Below are 21,812 nucleotides of genomic sequence, written 5' to 3'. Positions count from 1 at the left end.
TAGAAATCTCAATTTAATAGGTAATTCAAGAGGCTTAATTATCCCCATCACCATACTGCCCTTCATATAATATAAATAAAATTTATGATTATTGAGCCTAAAATGTCAGCCACAAAAGAACTTACCGAGCTGTTGGTACAGAAGTACATCACTCATAAAAACAACAAACCATCAGGCATTTAAAAATTAATTACACTGATGTACCATAGCCAACCTGTCACAATCAATAAATAAGTAAGAATTGCTTATTTACAGAGACAGAATGCAGACTTGGTACAGTGATACAAGAGCTGGACCTTCCCAGAGAAGAAAGCATTCCCTTAATTTCAATAGAGAACATAATTCTATCTGGCTGCATCCAACATCTGATTTTCAAGAACTGGCTCACTGCAGAAAAGAAGTCTTTTGAGGAAAGCTTGATCTACTAACCATAATGCTGCCAGCTGTTTGTCTTCTGGCGTGGCGTTGGGGCCTGAGTGGGTTTTTAGTCTCACTGCATACCTTAAGCAAGAAGAAAAAAGCCAACGTGAGTTAACTGAGACAGCTTTTTATTACTGATCAGAGAGCTATGCTGGCCAATGTCGTTTGATCTGCCCCTTTATACATATTTGTTCAAGTTACCAGCCACACGTGTTTTTCCTGGTTGTGTTTCAGAGCTGTTTTGCCATTAGCAGTGCATCCCTGCACTCTTTAAACAGCCGTGAACCCCCTTGATCATCCATCAGTCCAGAGGGGAGCCTAGCTGGCAAGGTGACACTGTCCTACCAAAATGACCTCTGCTGCTGCAGAGACCCAGTTACACAGAGTTCATGCAGAAAGGGGTTTGGAGCTTTTGAAGGCAGACAGCCTGCCTGGAAGCTGGTGCTGACCTCACCCTGCCAGTTCTCAGTGTGTCTACCCAGATTTGCTCCTCCGAGCACAGCACGGCAGAGGGGGAACATGTGGCTCAGAGCTATTTTTGCTCACATGACATTACATTCAAACTCTATAAATATTAAAGATCCACAGAGGTAGCACTGGTGTTTCAAGAGTGTATGTGCTATGCAAACACAAATTGGTTTCTGGAAATCTCAGCTTCCAGCTGAATACCTGAACAACAGACAAGGTTAGAACAACACACAGCGCTTCTGGGCTCACTTCCAGAAAAATACCTGTTCCCCATAATTAGCTGCTTGTGATTTTTTCTTACCTTTGCTTTCAAACTCTAATTCTGATATATGTGCAAAGATTCAGTATGAACATTTTGCTTCTACAGGCATACCTAGCAAACCACTTATTTTTCTGAGTTGCAGTGAGATCAACAGCAATTCACATTACAAAACGACCACAGCTATACACATTATTGAAAGCTATGCATCTGCAAGCAAAATTCATTTCCAGAGTTAGGACCATATATTTACTACCATGAGAAAAGACAGGGCGGACAAAGAAAAAGCTTTCTGCCTTTTGGGGAAAAAAAAAAAAAAAAAAAGGAGTAATTACATAGATGGGGGAAAAAAAGAAGGAAAAAATTGCAGAGATGGAATGTACAGTTCTCTTACAGAAAAAAAAGTATTTTGTTCAATGACCTTCTAGTTAGAAAGCTGGCCTCAATCCACTGAAATGCATGAGAAGACAGCCCTAAGTGGAATAAAATGCCAGTGGAATTATTAATATGCGAGAAAATTTTCACATCAACACTAAGTCCAAAAGAATGCTTTTGTTTTAGAAGCTTTGATTCATTATGGATATGATTAAAAATGAAAATGTGTTACTTCATATGAGCTTAATCCAGACTGGATGGAACTGCATGGCTGACTGTCCTGAGGAATGATACCATGATCAGTGTCAGTGCAGATTTCTCCACTAGTGTGTCTGGGGTTGCTCTCTTGCAGAGTCCCTCATCTGCTGCAATGGTTTTGACCTTTGTTTTCTCTACAAATGACACTGCCAATAATGTTAAGTACCAGTTATAATGGAGAAAAGGACTTACGAGACATACTTCAGAGGGACTGTGGATAGCACTGAATTCTGGACTGCCCTGTTTGGAGAGCCACGAAGGTGACTAAAGGTAGGGGTAGCTCTGGGGTGAGCTGTGCTCCTGACTTCACTGGCTACATTAGGGCACACACATCAAATGGATTTTGAGTGTCCATTTTTCTGCCACTGTTCACATCTTCTTTCAGGTAATCTTTAAACAGCAATCTTACACATGTTTTCAAGTTACCACTCCATGACAATGTTTTGTTATTATGGATTACTGGTTTCCTCCACTGAGTAGCTCAGGAATTGCATAATGAAATTCTTGGAAGTAATGCAACTCCAGTAATAGGAAAATCTCTGGGGTTTTTTGTTTGTGTTTTTGTTTGTTTCTTTTATTTTTTCTGTTTTTTTTTTTTTCGTTCTTCACAGTTTCTTGATTTAATTTCCAAAGAAATCACAGATAATACATATACATTACATATGAATAACCAGGCCCTTGTAAGGAGTTCACTTCTACTCTTTTACTGCATGTACCAAAATAGGTGATCATGCAGATGATCATGTTTGCACACAGTAACCTCTGGGGTCATCGCCTTCCTTTCCTACCTGATGAGTTCAACTGTTTCTGAATACATGGTATAAGGGGATTTAGATTCCATTGGGCCTTGTTCCATTGCATTTCCACACTCAATGAATGATAGTGCTGCTTCTGCATAATTCAGTGCCTTTCCAAACTTCTCCACCTGGAGAGAAAAAATAAGGACACAGAGATGTAGTGTAATCATCAAGATGTCATTACATTTGATGGGATTTTCTCAACAAATATTGTAAACTTGACACAAGTTGATATATCTTCAGGTGCACAATTTTTCTTGTGAGAAAGCTAATACCCATCAAAGCCTGTGCATCAGTGAAAATCATAGGATACAGAAAACATAGCTAGAGGAGGCTCTGAGATGTTATTTGTTCCACACTCTTGTGTCCAAAGTAGGGTCAGCTGTGCCTAGGACATTCCCAACAGTGTTTGTTAAAGCTCTTCCAGTGCTGGAAATTCCACAAACTCATGCTGCCTTTTGCTCCAGCCTTTCATCTTTCATTAAAAAGGGTTTCACACATCTTTGCAAGTGTAGTTTTTTATCACTCAACAAAAAATGATAACAGATATCATAACTAAGAAAAGAGAATTAAATACTTTGACTACTAACTCTTACACCAAGGCTCATCTCTGTTCTCCTGTCTTCTTTATCCCTACCATTTTCAGCATTCTTCTCCTCTTGTCAGGAATTTGCTTTCTATATCCTCCTCCTCTTTCAGGGACTGTTCTGCTCCCTCAGCATCTTCTGCCATCCTCCTTCCTTGTCCCATTTCTTCTCCTATTTTTGGTACTTTGTATGTGTATTTGTGCACTAACATGCATACACATGCCTGTCCTCAGTAACACTGTATATGCAAATATGTGTCTAATGTTCATATGTGTACAATAACATGCCACTTATTTGCCCTTAGAATTTAATTTCTGAAGTGAAGAGAGAGATGAATCATACTAATACCTCTCTGTCCTGACTTCTCTCTCCTTCAGTCAGAACTCCTGCGGTACATAAAGCCCATTAATGGACTGGATGCATTTGGTTGAAATCTGATGCACACAGTGAAAGGTTAATGGACCTTATTCTTTTCCAAGGGATAAAGATTTTAAATAGTAACTTTGGAATGGCACACTAGCTTCAATCTATTTTAGGTTCTTATATGACTCCCACTGCGATCATACCAGAGAACTTCACAAACTTTTTATTATATTTCTCCCCCTGATGCTCCAGTGCGGGTGGAAGTGCTATTATCCCAATTTCACAGATGGGGGACCGAGGAGCAGAGAGACTTAGAGTAATTTTCAAGCTGCTCACTGTGAGTGCCTGTGTCAGGCAGTGCAGTGCCAAAGTAGGAGGTGTTGAGCCCAGCAAGGTGATTCAAAGTGCCTGGAGGCACTTTGGCAATATGGCATTTTCCCCAGGATGCCTACACAGCCAGGGAGGGAGAGGAAGCACCTGCAAAGGGCTGTTTACAAGGTGTAAGGAAGGTGCTGGTCCACTGTGTAGGGAAGCTGAATGTGGAGGATATTTCAACCCCCTGATACTGATAGAAAGCTATTCAAACTGTGCCTGGGTGACTTTCATGCAGCAGACTTGTGGCACAGCAGAGAATAATGCTGGCAACTCTGCTTTCTGGGAGTCTACCATAAAAACATTTCTCTCCAGGCTAAGAATTTCCTTTGCATATTAAGTGATCCTTTCCATTCTGTTTAAAGCAACATACTAAAATGCACCATTTGTACTTCTCCACAATATTTTCTGATTTTAAGACTCACTTTAGAGTAATATGGAACTGAATAAACCATAGACATTTATGCTAATAAACTCAGGTAGAGTGTAAAACTCAGTGTTCTAAATTAAGGACCTGCTTCTGCTTCCTTGGCCTTTCTACATTCTGCCCAGCTGAGAAAAACCTTTCTTCTTTCCTGATAGTATGAGTGTGTCTGACAGAGCAAGACAGGAATGCAGCTACCCCCACCTGTAACACAGCCACCCTAATGCAGGGTCCCACTCCATACACTGCCATCCCAAAGACCTCATGTTGTGCTGGCTTATCTGTGGCACTGGACAAACACAGCCTTGGAGAGAACTGAGGGACAGCTAAGCAGAGCTCTGCTGCAGCACTGCATATTTTGTTGCATCCATCTGTTTGGAAAGACAAGCATCTCTTCAGTGCTCCATATAACCCCAGATTCCCCTTTTTCTTTCTGGCTACGTTTTTAGACAGGCCAAAGCCATGGAGAATAATCTGTTTGTTGCAACAGTACTTTGTGTGCTAGGTGTTCCTCTAGGGTTACAAAAATTCTTTGTGTGTTTCTGATTATGTTGGGAAACATCTGCCACGAAACCAGGATTCTTTTGGCACTGAAAAGCCAAAGCTCTTTTAAAAAAAGTGCAAATACCTCAGCTACCAGACCAAATTTGGAGGGAGATGCAATTATAGGACCTAACCAGCTACTTAAACTGAGAAGATAGGTATGTGGATCCTTTACGCAGCCTCCATTACTATAGTTACTAATTAAAGCAAAGGGATAAATGGAAAATTTTATTTATCCAGGCCTTTATCTCAGTAAGTCATTATTTGTTAAGTCATAGTTTATTGGGCTATGAACATTTGATTATATAAACATTTCTTAATTTAACAAGCTTAGCCATCCTTATAATAGATTTTATAATTACCCCAGGAATACTGCACTGATGAAGAAACTGCATTACAAAAATTATTTGGAGCAATGTAACTGGAAAGAAAATGTTCTCACCATTGCATCTGCTTTATGCTTCTTCCGTTTAGCTTCCTGCATAAAGTAATCTGCATTGCGTGGTCTACCAGGGGAAAATAAGAAGACATTTTATTATTTTCTGAAGTGCAGAATATTTTAAGGTTGTTTTTCTCTTATTTTAAACCTGATTTGCAAACATTTTTTTATGAAGAAAATACACTTATCGGGTAACCATGCTTCTTCTACTTTCAAATTGCTGCCTGTGGAGACAATAGCATTTATGGCTGTTCTCATTCTTTAGAAATCAGTGATTCAAGGAAAGAAAGGCTAATAAAATGCATTTTTATGGATTATATAAACTGCTTCCCAAATTAGTGCAGTTCTGATCTGCAAAATGGATACATGTGTTAAGCAGAACAAGATATTCTGTCCTCTCCTCTCCCTGGTGCTTGCTTACCTCTTTTTCTATTCCTCTATGTACATTGTTATTTGCCTTGGCTTCTCCCTCCTCTCAAAACAAGTGTGTGTTTAATCTCTCCACTTTGAAAACACACACTGAACCTGCTTGCCTCCACAGCTACATCTCGCTCTTGTCCCTCTTATCTGGAAGCATGCTGAATACTGTTTACTTTTGCTTCCTGGAGTTCATCTCTGACTCAGTGCTGGGCCACCTGCTGCAATTCCACTGGCATTCCTCGTGCCAATTTCTCCATTGAGTTCTCCTCAAACAGATCTGGGAGATTCCATCCCTTCCTTAACCTACCTGACCCACTGACTGCAGGGTACAAATTCAACTTCTGTTTCTGTCCTGAAATTCACAAGTGCGTTTGTGACCAGATTTACCCACTCTAATTCAAACTGGAAACAAACTGATGTCTCCTTGTCACCATATCAGTGAGCTCCTCATGGCTGAAGCTAATTTCTTCATCTCCTCCCACAAGCTCTCCCTATGGCACCTTTATAAGTCACTGTGGAGAACAGCCATTTGCTGTGTCATTTCAGACCATAACCTTGCATCTTCAGTCATTGCCTCTCATAAAAGTCTTCACATTTCCTGACCCTGCAGATTCTTCCTGTCTCATATACGTGGCAGGTGATTTCTCTACTCAGCTAAAATATATCCTGGTTCTTCTCAGCTTATACTGTGGTTATTACATCCTTGTGTCTCTCAGAGAGGGAAGTTTTGACTTGTGAAATAGTTTTCTTAGTATTTGTTAGAATGTCATTCCTTTGTCCTTATCTCAAGAAAATGAGGTATTCCCGAGTATTTGGAGTATGATTTCTGATGTTTTTACTACTCGTGCTTTTAAGAGCTTGGTGTTGTAAATTATATGTTATTATTGCCATTCAGCAATCTGTTGTATGTTAACTCCAATAGGCAGCTCAGCTCCCCACACTCACTCACTTCCCTCCCATGGGATGGGGGAGAGAATAAGGAGAGTAAAAGTGTGAAAGAGTAAAGAAAACGTGCACATTTGGATAAAGACAGACTAGCAGATAAAGCAAAGTAGAACAGGGAATTCATCCACTTCATCCCATGGGCAGGCAGGTGTTTAGCCATCGCATGGAAAGCAGGGTTTCAACATAATTAAGAGTGACTAGGGCAGACAAATGCCATCACTCCAAATATTCTTCCAAAACCCCTTCTTCCTTCTTCTCTCAGCTTCATATGTCAATCATGACACCATGGTGTGGCCAGCAGGGGTCAGCTGTCCCAGCTCTGTCCCCTCCCAACTCCTTATGCAATCCCAACCTCCCTCCTGGAGGTGTGCGGTGAGAGGCAGACAAAGCCTTGAGGCAGAAAAGGCCTTGAGATTATCCCAGCCCAAAAAATTCATCTTCCTAACTTTTTTTCCTTGAAATTTGGATTTCTGAGCATATGTATTCAATAAAATGTTTTGTGTCAGTCAGAGAAGATGCAGATCTAAAAAGTGAAGTGGGATGGATGAGTAAAACATTCGTGCTGATAGCAGTAAGAACACGCTCAGATCCATAACTGAGGTAAGTGGGAGCACAGGGGAACCTCTTGACAGAAGAGGGGAGCTATAGAACCTCCTCAAGAACATAAGGCTATTTGAACAGTGGATTTACTCAGTCTGTTTCTTTCTATTTATGTGCACACAGTTTAAGGACATTTAATTGCATCAGAGGAAGTTAGTCAACCTTATTTTGAAGAGAAGAAAGACTAAATATAACTAGACAGAAATGAAATTCAAACTCTGGCTAATTTAGAACGATTTATGTCCTAAAAACCTTGTAGATATGAAAAGCAGTTCCTTTGTTCCAACTTTCTTTTAAATATTATTTTCCCACAGCTTAGTCTGCCTGTCAGAGGTAGGTCAGAGAGGGGACTAGACAGGTTTGTGTCCTAGTATCTCATAATCTACTGCCAATACAAATACTTCCTATGTCCCAGAAATCATTCTTAATAAGAAGAACCATCTGAAACTGGTCTTGGTCAATTATACATTGAAACAGTCTTAGCTTGATGCAGAAAAATAGCTATGCTTTCAGAAACATTGAAAGCATTCTTAAAAAAATGTTAAGTTCTGTCTCTCTTGGTCTTGTGCAATGACCTAAGGGAAGATGGTTTACTATGAAGACCCAAAAAGCAAAGCCAAATAGAACAAATCAACAAATCAAGTCTCATCTCTCTGAAATGATGAAAGTGATGAACTTTTACATGAGCCTGTCCAACTCAGGTCATTAAAATACATAATCTCCAACATTCCCTCCTGTATATCACCCAGCACTATATGCCTAATTTTCTTGTCTGAAGCATGGTAAGAGGCTGTAAAAACAAAGTGAGATAACACAATGCAATTATAGTGGACTTATTTACACGTTAATTGTAAAATGGTTTTCAACTTGCAGGATTTATTCTCCTGAGTTATGATTAGCAATGAAGGTATTAGCAAGAGATTCTGAACCAAGAAGACTTGCATTGAAGGCGCTGCTACGGGATGGTTAAGCATAACACAGAAACTGAAGTCATTGGTTTGTACTAAGCTGCTTGCAAAATCTAATATAAAAAAAGATGCTATTAAAATGCCATTTTAAAGCAAAGCATAAATATATTCTCCATGTGAATGTTTAGGTATTTCCATAGGAAAAATACAAGATTGATTTAAAAATCAGGGCATGCCTAGCAGAAATTAAGATGCATTGGGAAAAAACGGATAGGGTATCATTTTTGTTAGCTTCCTAAACAGAACTTGTTCAGTAGTGTTAATAAACATGCCAAGTCAAATTCTGATGTCTTTATGCCACCTATGAAATACTATTCTTCAATTTATTGCTACATGTTAATGACCTTTCTATTCAGAAAACTAATGTGCATGTTAGGTGAAAATGGGAAGCTGAAATGTCCAATAGATTCAATATATGTTTTTGTATCATTTTAGTAACAAAAAGGCATGCTCAATTTAATTATTTACTGGGATTTTTTACTCAGAGTTAAAAAGAGAGTTAAAGGTTTCAAGTTCAGTTTTGTTTAGGTTCCCACTGCTCATGAACATAAACTGTCTTTTAAAATTCAGTATACTAATTTGAATTATTATGTCATGAAGTAAAAAAGTAAGAAAAATACTCTCTTTTATGGGCTCCTTGAAGATAAGAGGTTGCCTGAGCTCACGGACAAATGCACACATATGAGAAAACTGATACATAAATTAATTATTCTGGATAGCTCTTTTGCATACTGCACATTTTTTATCTATGAAGTTTGTTAGTCATATTCTGATTTTACAGATTCTGAAGTTACAGTGACCAAGAACACATGCCTGCTACAAATGTGAAGGTCCATGCAAACCTCCTCTGCAGCTGAACCTATTTAGTTATGTTGGTGATAATCTCAGACTGGAGATTTTACAGGTAATCTCACTGGATGCTAATTTCAGATACTATATGTTATTGATGAGAGGCATCTTGAGGAAAAGCAAATGTGTTTTCCCACTGATGAGATTCAGAAAGATCTGTGGCTAAAACCCTTTTCAGGTCTTTGGTCTTAGCTTTGCAATCCCCCTGCAGATCACAGCCTTGCTATAGCTTGAGAAATGAGAGAACAGAAAAAAATTTCTGGTATCAGGCTACTGGTTGAACTGGAGTGCCTGTTAGTAGCAGAAGCAGCACTGGAGACTCTATGTTTACTGGTCATGAATGTAAACTGAAGTCGCAAGGAAACTTATTCAGTGACTTCTGGTTTTCAGACAACTGGGTCAGATTCTCCTCTGAAGTTAGTTACAACTGTATGAATCTATTGGCATCAGCACTTTCACTCCAGATTTACAAACAGAATTCAGACCTCTTGTTAAAAAAAAAATTAAAAAGAAGTCTGACTTAAAATTAACAGGTAGAAACAAATGTTTTATCTCTATTAAACTGCACAAGAAAGTCTTTTGTTTCTGAATATCTGATTGTTGGTACTTTTAGAAATATAGTCTTCTTCAACAAAGCCAAAAAGGAGTTCTAATACACTGCTCTAATGCATCTCATATATCTCTGAATGGCAAGAGAAAGAGTGTAAAGCATTAGAGCCAACTAAGTCAGGCCGCTGGTGAATTCTCCCTGGGATCAAGTGTCATTATGTGAAACTGGCTGCTCTCGAGGAGAATTTACCCTACTCTGTTGATTGGGGAAAGCAATCAAGTACCGCTGGAACGATTTCAACACATTCTCAGTCAACACTAGGCAGTCACCTAGGCACTGCAACAGAATCCAGCCTTTTACAGAACAACCCCCCCACGGCTAGATCTGATAGTACAAACAAGGCCAGGCTTCCTTTTCAGCAGCGGCATTCAAACCATTTATGACTTTGACAAGGGCAGCCTCAGTAGCATGGCTGTGGCTGAATCCAGGCTGAAATTTATCAAACAATCCACTACTGTCCAGTATTTCTCTCACTCGCCTTGGCACCGCTTTCCCTGGGAGCTTGTTGAAAACCAGCAGGAAGGACAGCATATCCATTGCTTGTTATGTTGCGCGGGATCCCAGCGTGAGGTGAGATGGCTGCGGGCACTGTAATTACTCCTCTGCCAGAAGCAGCCTTTCAGAATTTCCAGGCTGTTGAGCTCCTAAGAGTGGTGTCACCACTACCCAGGTGAATGCCTGTCTGTGTACGTTTCTCTCATCCTATTTAGCTCCATGCCATCACAGTGCATCTCCGTCACCTTTGTCTTTTGCGGCCCCCTCTGAATTTAATTTACTCCAGTTTAGCGGATAATTGCAAAAATGTAAACTCATGCAATAAAAAAAGGGAAGAGAATCAAATAAAATGAATCAATAAAAGCCTTACTTTGTACAGTAATTTATCAGCATCTACTGCAAAATCTCCTTGGAACTCAGAGCAGCCACTGGTATTTACAGAGTATGGTGTAGCTTAGACTCCAATATACAATTTTAATTATACTGCATTCAAACCTGCATTTTTCATCTAATTTTTATATTTTATATGAACTAAATACTAAACTATAGCATTTTCTGCTTCATTTACATAATCAACCACTTGTACATTATTTCTTACTGTTGTATGGTGCTTTATGAGGATACATTAAAAAAACCCTAATAAAAGTTCAATTAAACATCATAAATGTAGCCAAGTGCGTATTTTAATACCCTTCAGAGGTAATACTGCTGAAGTGTTGTAAAAAAAACAAGCTAGTGCTTCCTCAGTGTACAACAATTGCATATAGTAAAAGCAGCTTAAATCATCATTCTAAATATAGGAGCAATTTCACAACTTTAGTAATCTAAACCCTAAAAAATGAATGTGTTGGTAAGGAACAGAACAGCAAAATGGGCAACTTTAAAATATGTTCAGAGCAAATCAGAAGAAATAAGCTAGTCAGGGTGAATCCATGAGCAGTTTTGAAGCTACGCCAGTATGCCCTGAACTTTCAGTCTAGGAGGAGAAGAAAATTCTGTAAGAGCAGGAAAACCACATGATGTGAAAGGCAGGTGTACACCGCTATTTACTGTGTCATAACAGGATGTGTGAGGAGCTTGTCTGACATGCTGGGTCATGGATAAGGGTGTTCATCTTTGGGGTGAATGATAGAGCTCAGCAGGTGTTACTATACAAAATAGTGCTCTCTCCCCTGATGGATCATAGCCTCCTGCCCATTCCACCACTTGAAATAAATGCTGTTTTATGGGATGTGGCACTGCTGTGTCTGAGGCATGGCAGACATAGTGGCACACAGTCTGGGGGAGCGGCCATGGCACTGCCAAAGTGGGCACCCAGCTCTATGGAAGTCTCATGGTCACTCTGGCAGACCCAGCAAGCCTGTAAGTTCAGCAGAGGAGCAGGCAAATGGAGAGGGCCCGGAGATAAATATTGAGCCATTTAAATGATAGTGCTATAGATATTTCAGAAAGACAGGAACAAAGAATCTGATTGAAGTTGGGCCAAAATGTGAGAAAAATTTAACCAATCACACAACTACACAACTACTATCTTGTTGGGTTTAGTATAACAAGGTCAATAGATTAGATAAGATGTACAGATGAATAGTACAGATACCTAGAGAGGGAGTTACTGTTGCAAAAAATGGCAGACAAAATTAAAGCCTGGCATCTAATGGAAATGAAATGCAGAAGGATAAAAGTAAGTGGGGACTCCTATTTTGGCAAAAATGCAAAATCCCCCTGACTAACCATGTCAGTGTAGTGAAGTACAGGAGAACATGAGAAAGAGTCAAAATCTACTACAAATGCCTATGTACGACCTAGATTCATGACTTAAAGATATCCATGTGAAATCAATATCTAGACTAAAACACACAAGGACGAAGTATACAAGTGAAAAGAGAGGAATGAAACAAGTATTCACAATAGGGACTTGAATAAACTTTCCTGTTTTAAAAGCAGAGACAGAAAACACTAAGTGCTTGCAGATAAACTACAATTTTGTCTCTTTTGATGTATGTTAAATAGATGTTCTGAATGAAGCTAATTTCAGTTAGGGTGACAGCCTTTATAATCAGTCCTACAGAGACAGGGCAGGACCACAGCAGTCCAGATCTATTTTGTTTTAAAATGCCACAGAATGACACCTTGAATTCTCAAGAAGCATCTGTAAAGCAAAGGCAGAAAGACCTTTCTGGGAGAGGCTCCACCTGGCAGGCAGCTCTGATGTTTCCACCTTTGATGAGGAAGAAGACAAGGTGTGGGTGAAACTGCTGGGAGAGAGTACGTGTGAAGCCTGAGTCAGTGTCTACACTGAAAGAAGCAGGTGATCCTGAAACAAAGACCCTATTCCAGGGATCCTGTCCTGTGGAGCTTATCTAAGACACTTCAGTAATCACAGGATTTGAAAGAAATCATAACCAGGCACTGAAGACCAGGAAGACATCTGATAAGGATTTTGGGAATTGATGTTCCTCATGTGTGTTAAATTATCATAGCCCCTCTCCAGCTCCATGACTTGTTGTTGGTTCTCAAAATGAACAGGGTATTCCCAGGGTAAAAATCAGTTTGAATGGTCTACCTGTGATTCTCTAAAGAGATTATGATTATTACCAGTGTGGTTCGTCATCACTGAAAGATGAAAATATCCTTTATATGTTGAAGGAATGATCAGGAAAGCTCTAATGCATCCTTGAGGAATCACAGCCTTTACACCCTAGGGCAATTGCAGTGAGCCTTCTCATCTAAAAGGGAAACTTCTGGGTAACTATATTGTTAAAAATGGACTTGAAGCACATTCTTCAAATCTATGTAAAGTTATTTTCCACTGCCACAAGGACAGTAAAGCTGTCTTGGGAATTAAACCTCAGACAGAGGCATTAGACTGTCTTTTCCACATCCCATCCATGAATCCTGGCATTGAGCGTGATGAAAACCCACACCATTCTGTGACCCAGTACAAGCAGACAAACCCCCAGCTGCACTGCGATGGAGTTGTAGATATTAGTAGAGAAATAAAACCTAAGGAAAAAAGCTCTGACAAGAACCAGAGATGTGGTAGAACAGCAAAAACAATGGGAAGTTAGATGAGACTTCCTCATATTCAGTGTGAGACTTAGACTACTCAAAGAGCTGCAGGCTTTGGACTGTCTTCGTTACGCACTGCAGACATCTGCTCATGGCTCACCATGCAGAGGTGAGGAAAGACTGGGAGGGACTGGTGGAAGAGACAGCTCTTGCCCATCTCTGAAATTCAGTTCTGCTTCTGGAACCTGAGGAGTGTTTGCTGAACCTGATTAGAAGACCCTTGTCTTGCTTACTGTTATGATTTACAGTGGACTGAAGATATTTTCTAGTCAATCTGTAGAGTAAGAAAGAGCTACATTAAAATTAATTGATACAAACAAATTCTCTTTCATAAGTAGCAAAATATTCAGAGACTATTTCAGACCTGAGTTCATCAATAGAACCATTGGCTATGCCTGTGCAAGTGAAATAAGGAGGGCAAGGACACCAGCTTTATTATTTGATCATCCATGCAGTATAATTGCTAATATTCTCTCTGGCATAGTTTTGAGCTCAGACAATGCCTGGGCACAGCTTGGGGACAGCACAGGCTAGGGACTATTCTCAGAAGACAGTGAATGTGCTTTGTTTTGGGGAGTGAAGACAGTTTAATCATATAAACACAAGCCTGCTGAACTACTTGCCTACTTGCCTATAGGAGCAGAGGAGGGACATGGATGTAGCTAAGTTCAAAAGAGGTCCACATCTCTGGCTTTCATTTGATGACAGGGACTAGTGGCTAAAAGTTCTATACCCAGTGAAAACCTCCTGCTAGAGCTGATGAAGCATCTGTTTGCTACCAAAACAAGCCCTCATAAAGAGTCCCTTTAAAAGTGACCCGTGGTCTTGCAGAGAGCAGGCAGCTAAATTATCTAATCATGGCAGGCAGTGTCTGGCATGTCTAATGTTATTTTCTCATGGTCAGCATACATGTGAGAAATTCAGTGCCATGAGTAAGAAGGGAAGAAGAGGAAGACTGGGAGGGTCAGATGAAGTCCTGAAATCCCCTAAAGCCACGAAACTCAGAGCAGTCCACAGTAAGCACATGAATTTGTGAGGAACATAGTGTCATAGGTGTTGGTCTGACTAGTTATTTTCTAGATTGCTGATGAGAAGAAAGAGGAGCCACTCTCTATGTCTGAACTGTGCTCCTCAGGATGCGTTAAATGCTACAGAAGTACCTCTAAATACTTCAGGAATCCTTAAGGCATTTTGAACAATTCAAGTAAGATCACTTCCAGATGTACGCGTCACAACCTAAGAGCACTTTTTCCTTTCCACTTTAAGGAGGAATAACAAGGAAGAGAAGACTGAAAATGAGACACTTGTAATTCAAGTCAAAACAAAGAGATGTGCCAGGAAGTTATTTTCATAAGTTCTATGTGTAACACCTTTACAGGTGGATATTTTCTGGGTATATGGTTTACTGTTTGGCAAACAAACACAGGAATTCTATCTCACTGCAGAATATGTCCCTTGGACAATGTATAGCTGATGGGTGTCTGTAGCACCTAAACCCATAAAGGTGGAAGAGACATTCAACAAAATATGAACTTATGAAAAAATGCTGTAGAAAATGTATTATCTTGCTCCTATAAGGCAAGAAAAAAAAAGAAAAATAAATGTAAGTGAAGAAAAAGCACACCCCAAGTTTGAAATTATAAGTCAAAATTCAAGTAAAAAATCCCGAGGAGCATGTTCCGATTTAATTATAAGGAAAGATGGGAAGCTGCGTACACTGCTATTTTTTTATACCACACAAGCAGTATTTTGAGGGTGTCCTTGGGCACTCACAGGATGTCTATGCCTAGCACTTCAAGGACAACAGACTTTGTTCCTAAATGCAGTTACTGGGAATTCTGTTGCTCAGTGAAATTACTGAAGGACTCAATATGGCTTGAAGCATTATTACATAGCCTTGAAAATGTTCTCTTTATGGAGTCAGAAGTTGCCAAAAATCCAGGAAATCTTACTAAAAATTACTACTGGACACAGTATTGATGTCATTGACACGTGGCATGCTGGGCACCTCTAAGTATATTCAGATTCGTCAGCAAACAATGGCAAACCAAGGGAAGGAGACTTTTGCCTGTCTTTTGAAGACTGTTAGCTATATTTACTGTTATGCTGCAGTACATGTGTATACAGCACTCTGCCAAGCAAGATATACTTTTTACTGACCTACTTGTGTTCCAATTTATTGCTAGTGACAGCTGTTGTCAATGACCTGGAGAAAATAAATTGAGAATACAGTAAAGAGACACTGACTGGCCAAAAAAATTAGTTGTGTCTTTAAATCAAATATAAAGGATTTAGTCTCTTTAAAACTTTAGAGTCTGATTAAAATTAAGACTTTAAAGCCATGGCTGGATTACAGTAATTCAGAACTTCATGGATTATGAGATGAAATACTTCATAGGCATCATTTAGGACAAATGCTGCCATTAGGACTACTACATAATTTAGACCTACTGTATTGCATTCCTTCAAATCCTCTGCTGTGGCGCTATACAAATTTGAAAGGCACTGGCTGCCATATTTAATTTGATCCTTCTAACATGTGAGTCAAATTTGTTGACATTTAACATTTGCAGCTAGTCTAATCTGCTACATTTCAGTGACTCCTCTGAACAGAAATTTCAAAATGAATATCCAGTGTAGCTGGTATTCTGGTGGTGTATCCCAGCTACAAGTTGTGGATGACAGCTGTAGTACTTGACAAGCTCCCTCCTCTAGCTAGCACAACTGGCATTTAACTGTTTCTGGCTTTTAAGGCCAAATTAGGACATATTTGCTTCTGTGTTTTATCTTTTTTTTGCCTTTTTAGACATTGTTTTAGTGGTCTACAAGTTGCTTAGGGACATTTTACATAGAAGGTACTACACATGAACAGTTTAATTGTATCTCTCTCTGAGAAGATAAAACAGTTTTATTGGAGATGCTTGCCAGAGGAATCACTTGTAACACTAATGGAGAAAGTTGGTGATAAAAGCCTCAGATGACAGAGATGGTGACCAAAGCAGATCTCCTATGACTATATCCTAGGGGAAAAACAAAACAAACCAGTCCCCTGCTTTTTTTTTTTTTTTTTTTTTTTTTTTTGTCAGTAGCTTGAGGGAAAATCAGATGAAGACACAATAGTTTTGTTGTAACTGTTTCTATGTTTTTTCTAATCCAGAGATGAGCACATCCTATAATATTGACTTTTATCAGACACTGACACCTTTCTGCCTTGTCTGTACATATTTAAACTGCAGAAAAAATTGAGCAGTTGCAAGTAACTGACAGATGATAGAGTATTTCAAGAGATATGAAGAGTTAGGTAGTACTTATAAACAGTTTCATGTTTTCTCAATGGACATTGTTGAATAAGTGTACCAGGAGAGTTAAAAACATGGAGGGAGGTGGAGAAAGAGGGTGAATAAGGATGTATACACAGGGGAGTTTTCTCCAAAGAGCGGAAAAACTGATTACATTTATTCAGCTTACATCTGCTTATGACTGCTGTGAATATGCAAGAAAATTAATCTCACTAGTCCTCTTTTCTTGACACACAAACCAGTTACATCCTTTTGAAGTCCACAGGAATTATTTATAGCTTACAGTAGGAAAAACATGGTTTCTTTTTATGAGAGGCTACTGTCTCTCTAGTTAACATTTAGACAAGATAGTGTGAACAAGCATAACAACAACAGTAATAATAACTTAAAAAAAAAATCACAATTCTGGTAGAAAGCAGTTCCTAAGGAAACCAGGTTGTTTGTTATCCCAGGATTTCCTTTGGTATAAAGGAGTTTGAGATGTCATGGTTGAAAGTCTGGAAATATGAAAAATATGTCAAGGTCACACAGCTCAGAGCTTCAGGCAGTTTGAGGCATACCTTGAACAGAACCTCTTCTACACTACCCAGAAACAAATACCAGTATTTGCAGGCCATAACATCACCAATCAAAAATAATCTGGGTTTTCTAGATATTAGGATTCCAACCTTCAATTTCACCATTATATTCACTAAATAATACTATGTCCTAAATATACCTTGGGGACAAACCAGCTTTTTTAATTTACCAAAAATAAAGACAGTTACAAGCTTAAATTATTTTAGGAGAAGGAGAGCAAGGGATGTGTGAAGAACGAAGTGGAAGTGGGGAGGCCCAGATATCCCTCCAGATACTCAGACTAACCATTGCTGCTTCCTATTCCCCCTGCATTTGTGATACCTTTAGCTGAGCAGAAGTAGCCATGACAGCAACAGCTGTCAAGGCTCAGGGAGGCAGGGATGACTCCAGCCTCAGGCTTGCCCTCTCACTTTGCTTGGGTGTTGTGGGACTGGACCCCTGCCAGCTGCATTCTGCACCCTGGCTCTTGGATCCCTGTCCTTTAGGGAACAGTCACTCCTCACTGCTCCCTGATGCTCAGGGACTTTTGTGAAGGGCTTGCAGTGACAGGACCAGTGGGAGTGACTCAAAATTGAAATATGGTAGGTTTAGACTAGCTGTTAGGAAGAAATTTTTTACTGTGAGGTGAAGTATGGGAACAGATTGCCCAGAGAAGTTGTGGAGTTACCCATACCTGTAAGTGTTCCAGGACAGGTTGAGTGCGGCTTTGAGCAACCTCGTCTAGTGGGTGGCAGCCCTTCCCATGGAGTGGAATTGGCACTCAGTGATCTCTAAGGTACCTTTAAACTCAAGCCATTGTATGACTCCATGATTCTCTACATTCTACTATTCTATGGTTAGAAACTTAATTTATGATGAAAAATTAAGTAAAATTTATATAGTACTTCTTATTAATTTCTCAATATACAATAGTATTACTGTAATACTGCAGGCAATGTCTCAGTTCCTGTTGGACAAATTGTATTTTTCTCTCTTTAACTGCCATTGTTTTCTTTATTTTAAAGTTACATGTACTCACATATCATCAAAGATAAGCTTTGTTCTTCTGCAGTCCCTGGGTGTGGTGGATAGAGGTGACCAAGGCTCTGTTTGGAACTGTGGCTTATTGCAGAGAAGAACATTTTCAGAATTGATGTGAATTGCTTTCTAGACAACAAACAATAGATAAGACATTTAGGAATTGGCTAATAACTTTAAAAAACCCAAGTAACAAAAACCAGAGAGACTTTGCATTGTGTTGTAAATTGGAAGTTAATTTTCCTGCTATTTCACCAGGGACTATGTGGTCCTGACACTGATGGCCACAAATTCACAGACATTGCTCAGAGCACTAAACAGGGTAAAGGGTTTGAGTTTCAATATGATATACAGCAGAAACTGAGCTAAAATATTAGTAACTATCAAAATACTCTGAAACCCAGTAAGTGAAATTTTTAAAGAATAGATCTGTTGTCACTTAGAAGATTAAGTTATACCTCTGGCCTTCAGCTTCCAAGCAAGCATTGTACCTTGCTTACGAGAGCACGGCTCATGTTTGACTTGTTTCATGCTACACGGGTGATGTGCCTGTGCTGTATGAATTTGTAGTCCGGGTTTCTTTGTGCTCCAGAGTGCACCTGATCAGCTTGAAAGATCACTTCTCTGTGCTGCAGTGGAAGCACACGTCTTTTGGCAGGGTCTCATGCACTCCCTCAGCTGCAGCCCTGTTCTTCATGTGGCCTCCTGAGCACCTTCATCCCACCAAGTGACCTGCTGTGCACTGGTATGGAGCAAAACAGAGCCCCAGGTGGTTTTTAGTTGATAACCGCTGCCAAAAAATGCTGTTCCAATGTCAGGTGACAGGCAGAAAGGCACCAGGGACATGGGGGAAAAAGCTCAAATGGATAAATGCCCACTGAGGGCAAGCTTTGCTTGCAGCTTCTCACAGATATTTGAAGGACCACCTGGGCCTGCCAGTTGGATGTCAGACGGGAAGATGGGATAAAACAAAGGTAAGCTTAACATTTATAGTTCATGAGCTCTCATCTTCTATATGGCACATCCAGATCAGTTCATCAGGCTGAAGTTTTCAGATGAATAACCAGATACATAAGAATTTTATTGCAAAGGTTGTTAAATGTTGACCAAATGGTGCATTGCTAGGCTATGCAGAAAATCTTAGTGAAATGCATTTGCTGAGGGTGTGGATCATAAAGCAATCACCTTTTACTTTTGATTTCCAGCACATTTGCCCGTGAAGAAATTTAAATTATTTTCAAGATACCCAGTGAAGATTCATAATTATAATTCTGAATGGGCTATAAACTTCTAAATTTATGTTTGGGAAGTTAAAATGTTTAAAACTTTACATCTAATTAATGAAAAATAAATGAATAACTACAATATGTTAAAGAACTTTTTACTGGAATATTTAATATAATTGGTTTTTATCAATTTACCAAAAGCATCTGTGAGATATTATTGGAAAACACAATTTATGGTAAGTTGGTTTTGAAAACGTGTCCAAAATTAAGATTATATTTACTACTTCCTCCTCTGCTCTCAAAAAAAAAAAAAAAATAGAAGTATAAACATATTTGCTTAACAGATATAAGGGGCCCACTTATCACCACAGCCAAAATTGCTGGAAGAGGTCACTGCTACAATTCAGGTAGCTTGTTTCCTAGTTGCTTAAGTACTAGGGTTTAGGGTTTTAAAGCCTCTTGTACATCAAATAACAAATACAGCAAAGAGATACAGAATAAAAAACATTAATAGCATTTGTAGCAAGGAGAGGAGCATGGGCAGCAGAGTGCCTTAACAGCTTCTCTAGATGCTACAGCAGCGGGTATCAAGGTGATGGTATCCAAATTGCTTCTTCTAGGTATTTCACACAAAGCAGGACAGTGTCATGGGGAGGAGGTGACAGTAGTCTGCCCTTGATCATCTACTCTCAGTGTCTGTAGGCTGGAGGGTAGGGTATGATTTTGAAAGATGAGAGAGAGAATGGAAATTCCTCAATTAAAAGAGCTATCAGGCTCTTCACTCCAGCATTCTAATCACAAAACTCATGCAGAAATGGCAGAAGCACCTCTCTCTCCGTCCTCCGAAGGCAGAGGCCACAATGCAGTGTTGTAGTACAGCCTTAAGTGCTCTGGGCACACTTAGTGTGAGCAAGACTCTCTGATAAGGCTATGAACACAAGTCTGATGGAACTCAGTTGTGAGGCTGGTGCTAAGATGTCACTGGTATAAGCAGAATCTGAAGAAGTTTGTTCTAAGACAGATGGAAGAATTTGTCTGCAGGCACACCCACGGTTAGGCAATGGCTGAGTGAGCCCTTATACAGAAGGGGCCTTATGCACCATGAATGTAGGGGGCTTGCATTATGCCCAAGCAATGCTCTGGAGGCCTAAAGCCATTCGTTTTGGGCCATTAGCTTTTACCTTTTGCTTATGTAGCCTTTGCTATTTGCTTGTTTTACAGCCTGCCCTCTTTCCTTTCTTCTATGCCTTACTAAACTCAAAACCAGAAAAGCTGAACTTAGAAAATAACATTCATTATTACAACTTTTTTATTTTTTTGCATAACATTCTGCAACACTATCACAGACTGCAATACAAAGTAGAAAATATACTGCTAAGCTTTATATTGTGAACAACAGCATACACTTACATTGAAGTCCCCAGGATGTGGCTGTGACTGGATTTCACCCTTATGTTTTTTGCTGGAGGAGATTGAAGGTAATAGACTGCTGCCATTAGGTCTGCTGGAGGAAGTTAAATCATCGTTGGAATATTTGTGTTTTGATGCATCAGAGAGGGGAGAGACGGGTGACCGAAGCATTTTCTCATTTTTATTTATTGGTATTGCCAAGCTGGAAATGGAAATTACAGTAATGGAGTGTCACAAAGCTGGCTTTGAGAAAGGTAAATGTTTTATATATTACCAAAACTTTGAATTTAAAACCTGCTGGCAGGATTAAGTCTATTGGTATCTGGAAACGAGCTAACAGGATTGGGACCAAGAGTTCATTTACAAATTTGTATCATGTTTCTTCTCTTTCCCTTCAAGGCAAATTGTCATTCTGGAGTTAATATAAAGTCTGTATCAGAGGACTTGGAAAAAAATACAGAGATAAATGGCTACTTGCTCACCATTTCTTAAGGGATAGCTGGAGATGAAGATTAGGCTCTGAAGTGTAAGTTCAGGTTATGGAGCCCTATTTCACCATTACAGGTGACAATTTATAAGCCATGGCAATAAAACCATATGTGAACTAAAACAGGAAATGTGTTTAAAGATGACTGGTTTGTCTTTGTGCTCAGTGCCTAGCCTTTGGTAGCAGTCTTTATACTAATCTAATACAGATTTTGAAGACCAAGAAAGATAGGCTGATAATGCAGACAAAAGGAAACATATGCAAACAGTAGACACAGAGAAATGGGAGCTGCTCTATCTTCTAAAGCAGAAAGCTGTAACACAGATAGTATTTTCAGCTTTCATTTATTTGGGAGAAGTTTTGGATGAGAAGTCAGAAACCATATAAATATACCTAGAAATAAATTTCAGATGCACTAATTTGAAGAAAATGTTTAGCTGAAAAACTTAAAACAACACACAAAAAATTCAAGTTTTTTTAAGAAGATAGTTGGCATTAAGACTAAAACTGCGATTAAGGTCAGAAAGACAATT

General features: G+C 39.3%; 1 protein-coding gene across 1 annotated transcript in view; it reads right to left on the bottom strand.

The window, feature by feature from the left end:
• The window catches only part of AFF3 (AF4/FMR2 family member 3), a 312,945-nt gene that overhangs the window by 7,797 nt on the left and 283,336 nt on the right, over positions 1-21,812 (bottom strand). Inside the window, exons 14-18 of the mRNA XM_041418130.1 lie at positions 20,793-20,994; positions 18,158-18,285; positions 5,309-5,372; positions 2,569-2,705; positions 430-501 (exon numbers count right to left, since the gene is read on the bottom strand). Of these exons, the coding sequence (XP_041274064.1) occupies positions 430-501; positions 2,569-2,705; positions 5,309-5,372; positions 18,158-18,285; positions 20,793-20,994 (603 nt within the window). The remainder of the gene's footprint in view (positions 1-429; positions 502-2,568; positions 2,706-5,308; positions 5,373-18,157; positions 18,286-20,792; positions 20,995-21,812) is intronic.

Source organism: Onychostruthus taczanowskii, unplaced genomic scaffold (assembly GCF_017590055.1).
Source record: "Onychostruthus taczanowskii isolate IOZ18803 unplaced genomic scaffold, ASM1759005v1 scaffold58, whole genome shotgun sequence".
Lineage (NCBI taxonomy): Eukaryota > Metazoa > Chordata > Aves > Passeriformes > Passeridae > Onychostruthus > Onychostruthus taczanowskii.
The sequence above is the reverse complement of the archived record's forward strand: the minus strand, read 5'-3'. Positions and strand labels throughout refer to the sequence as shown.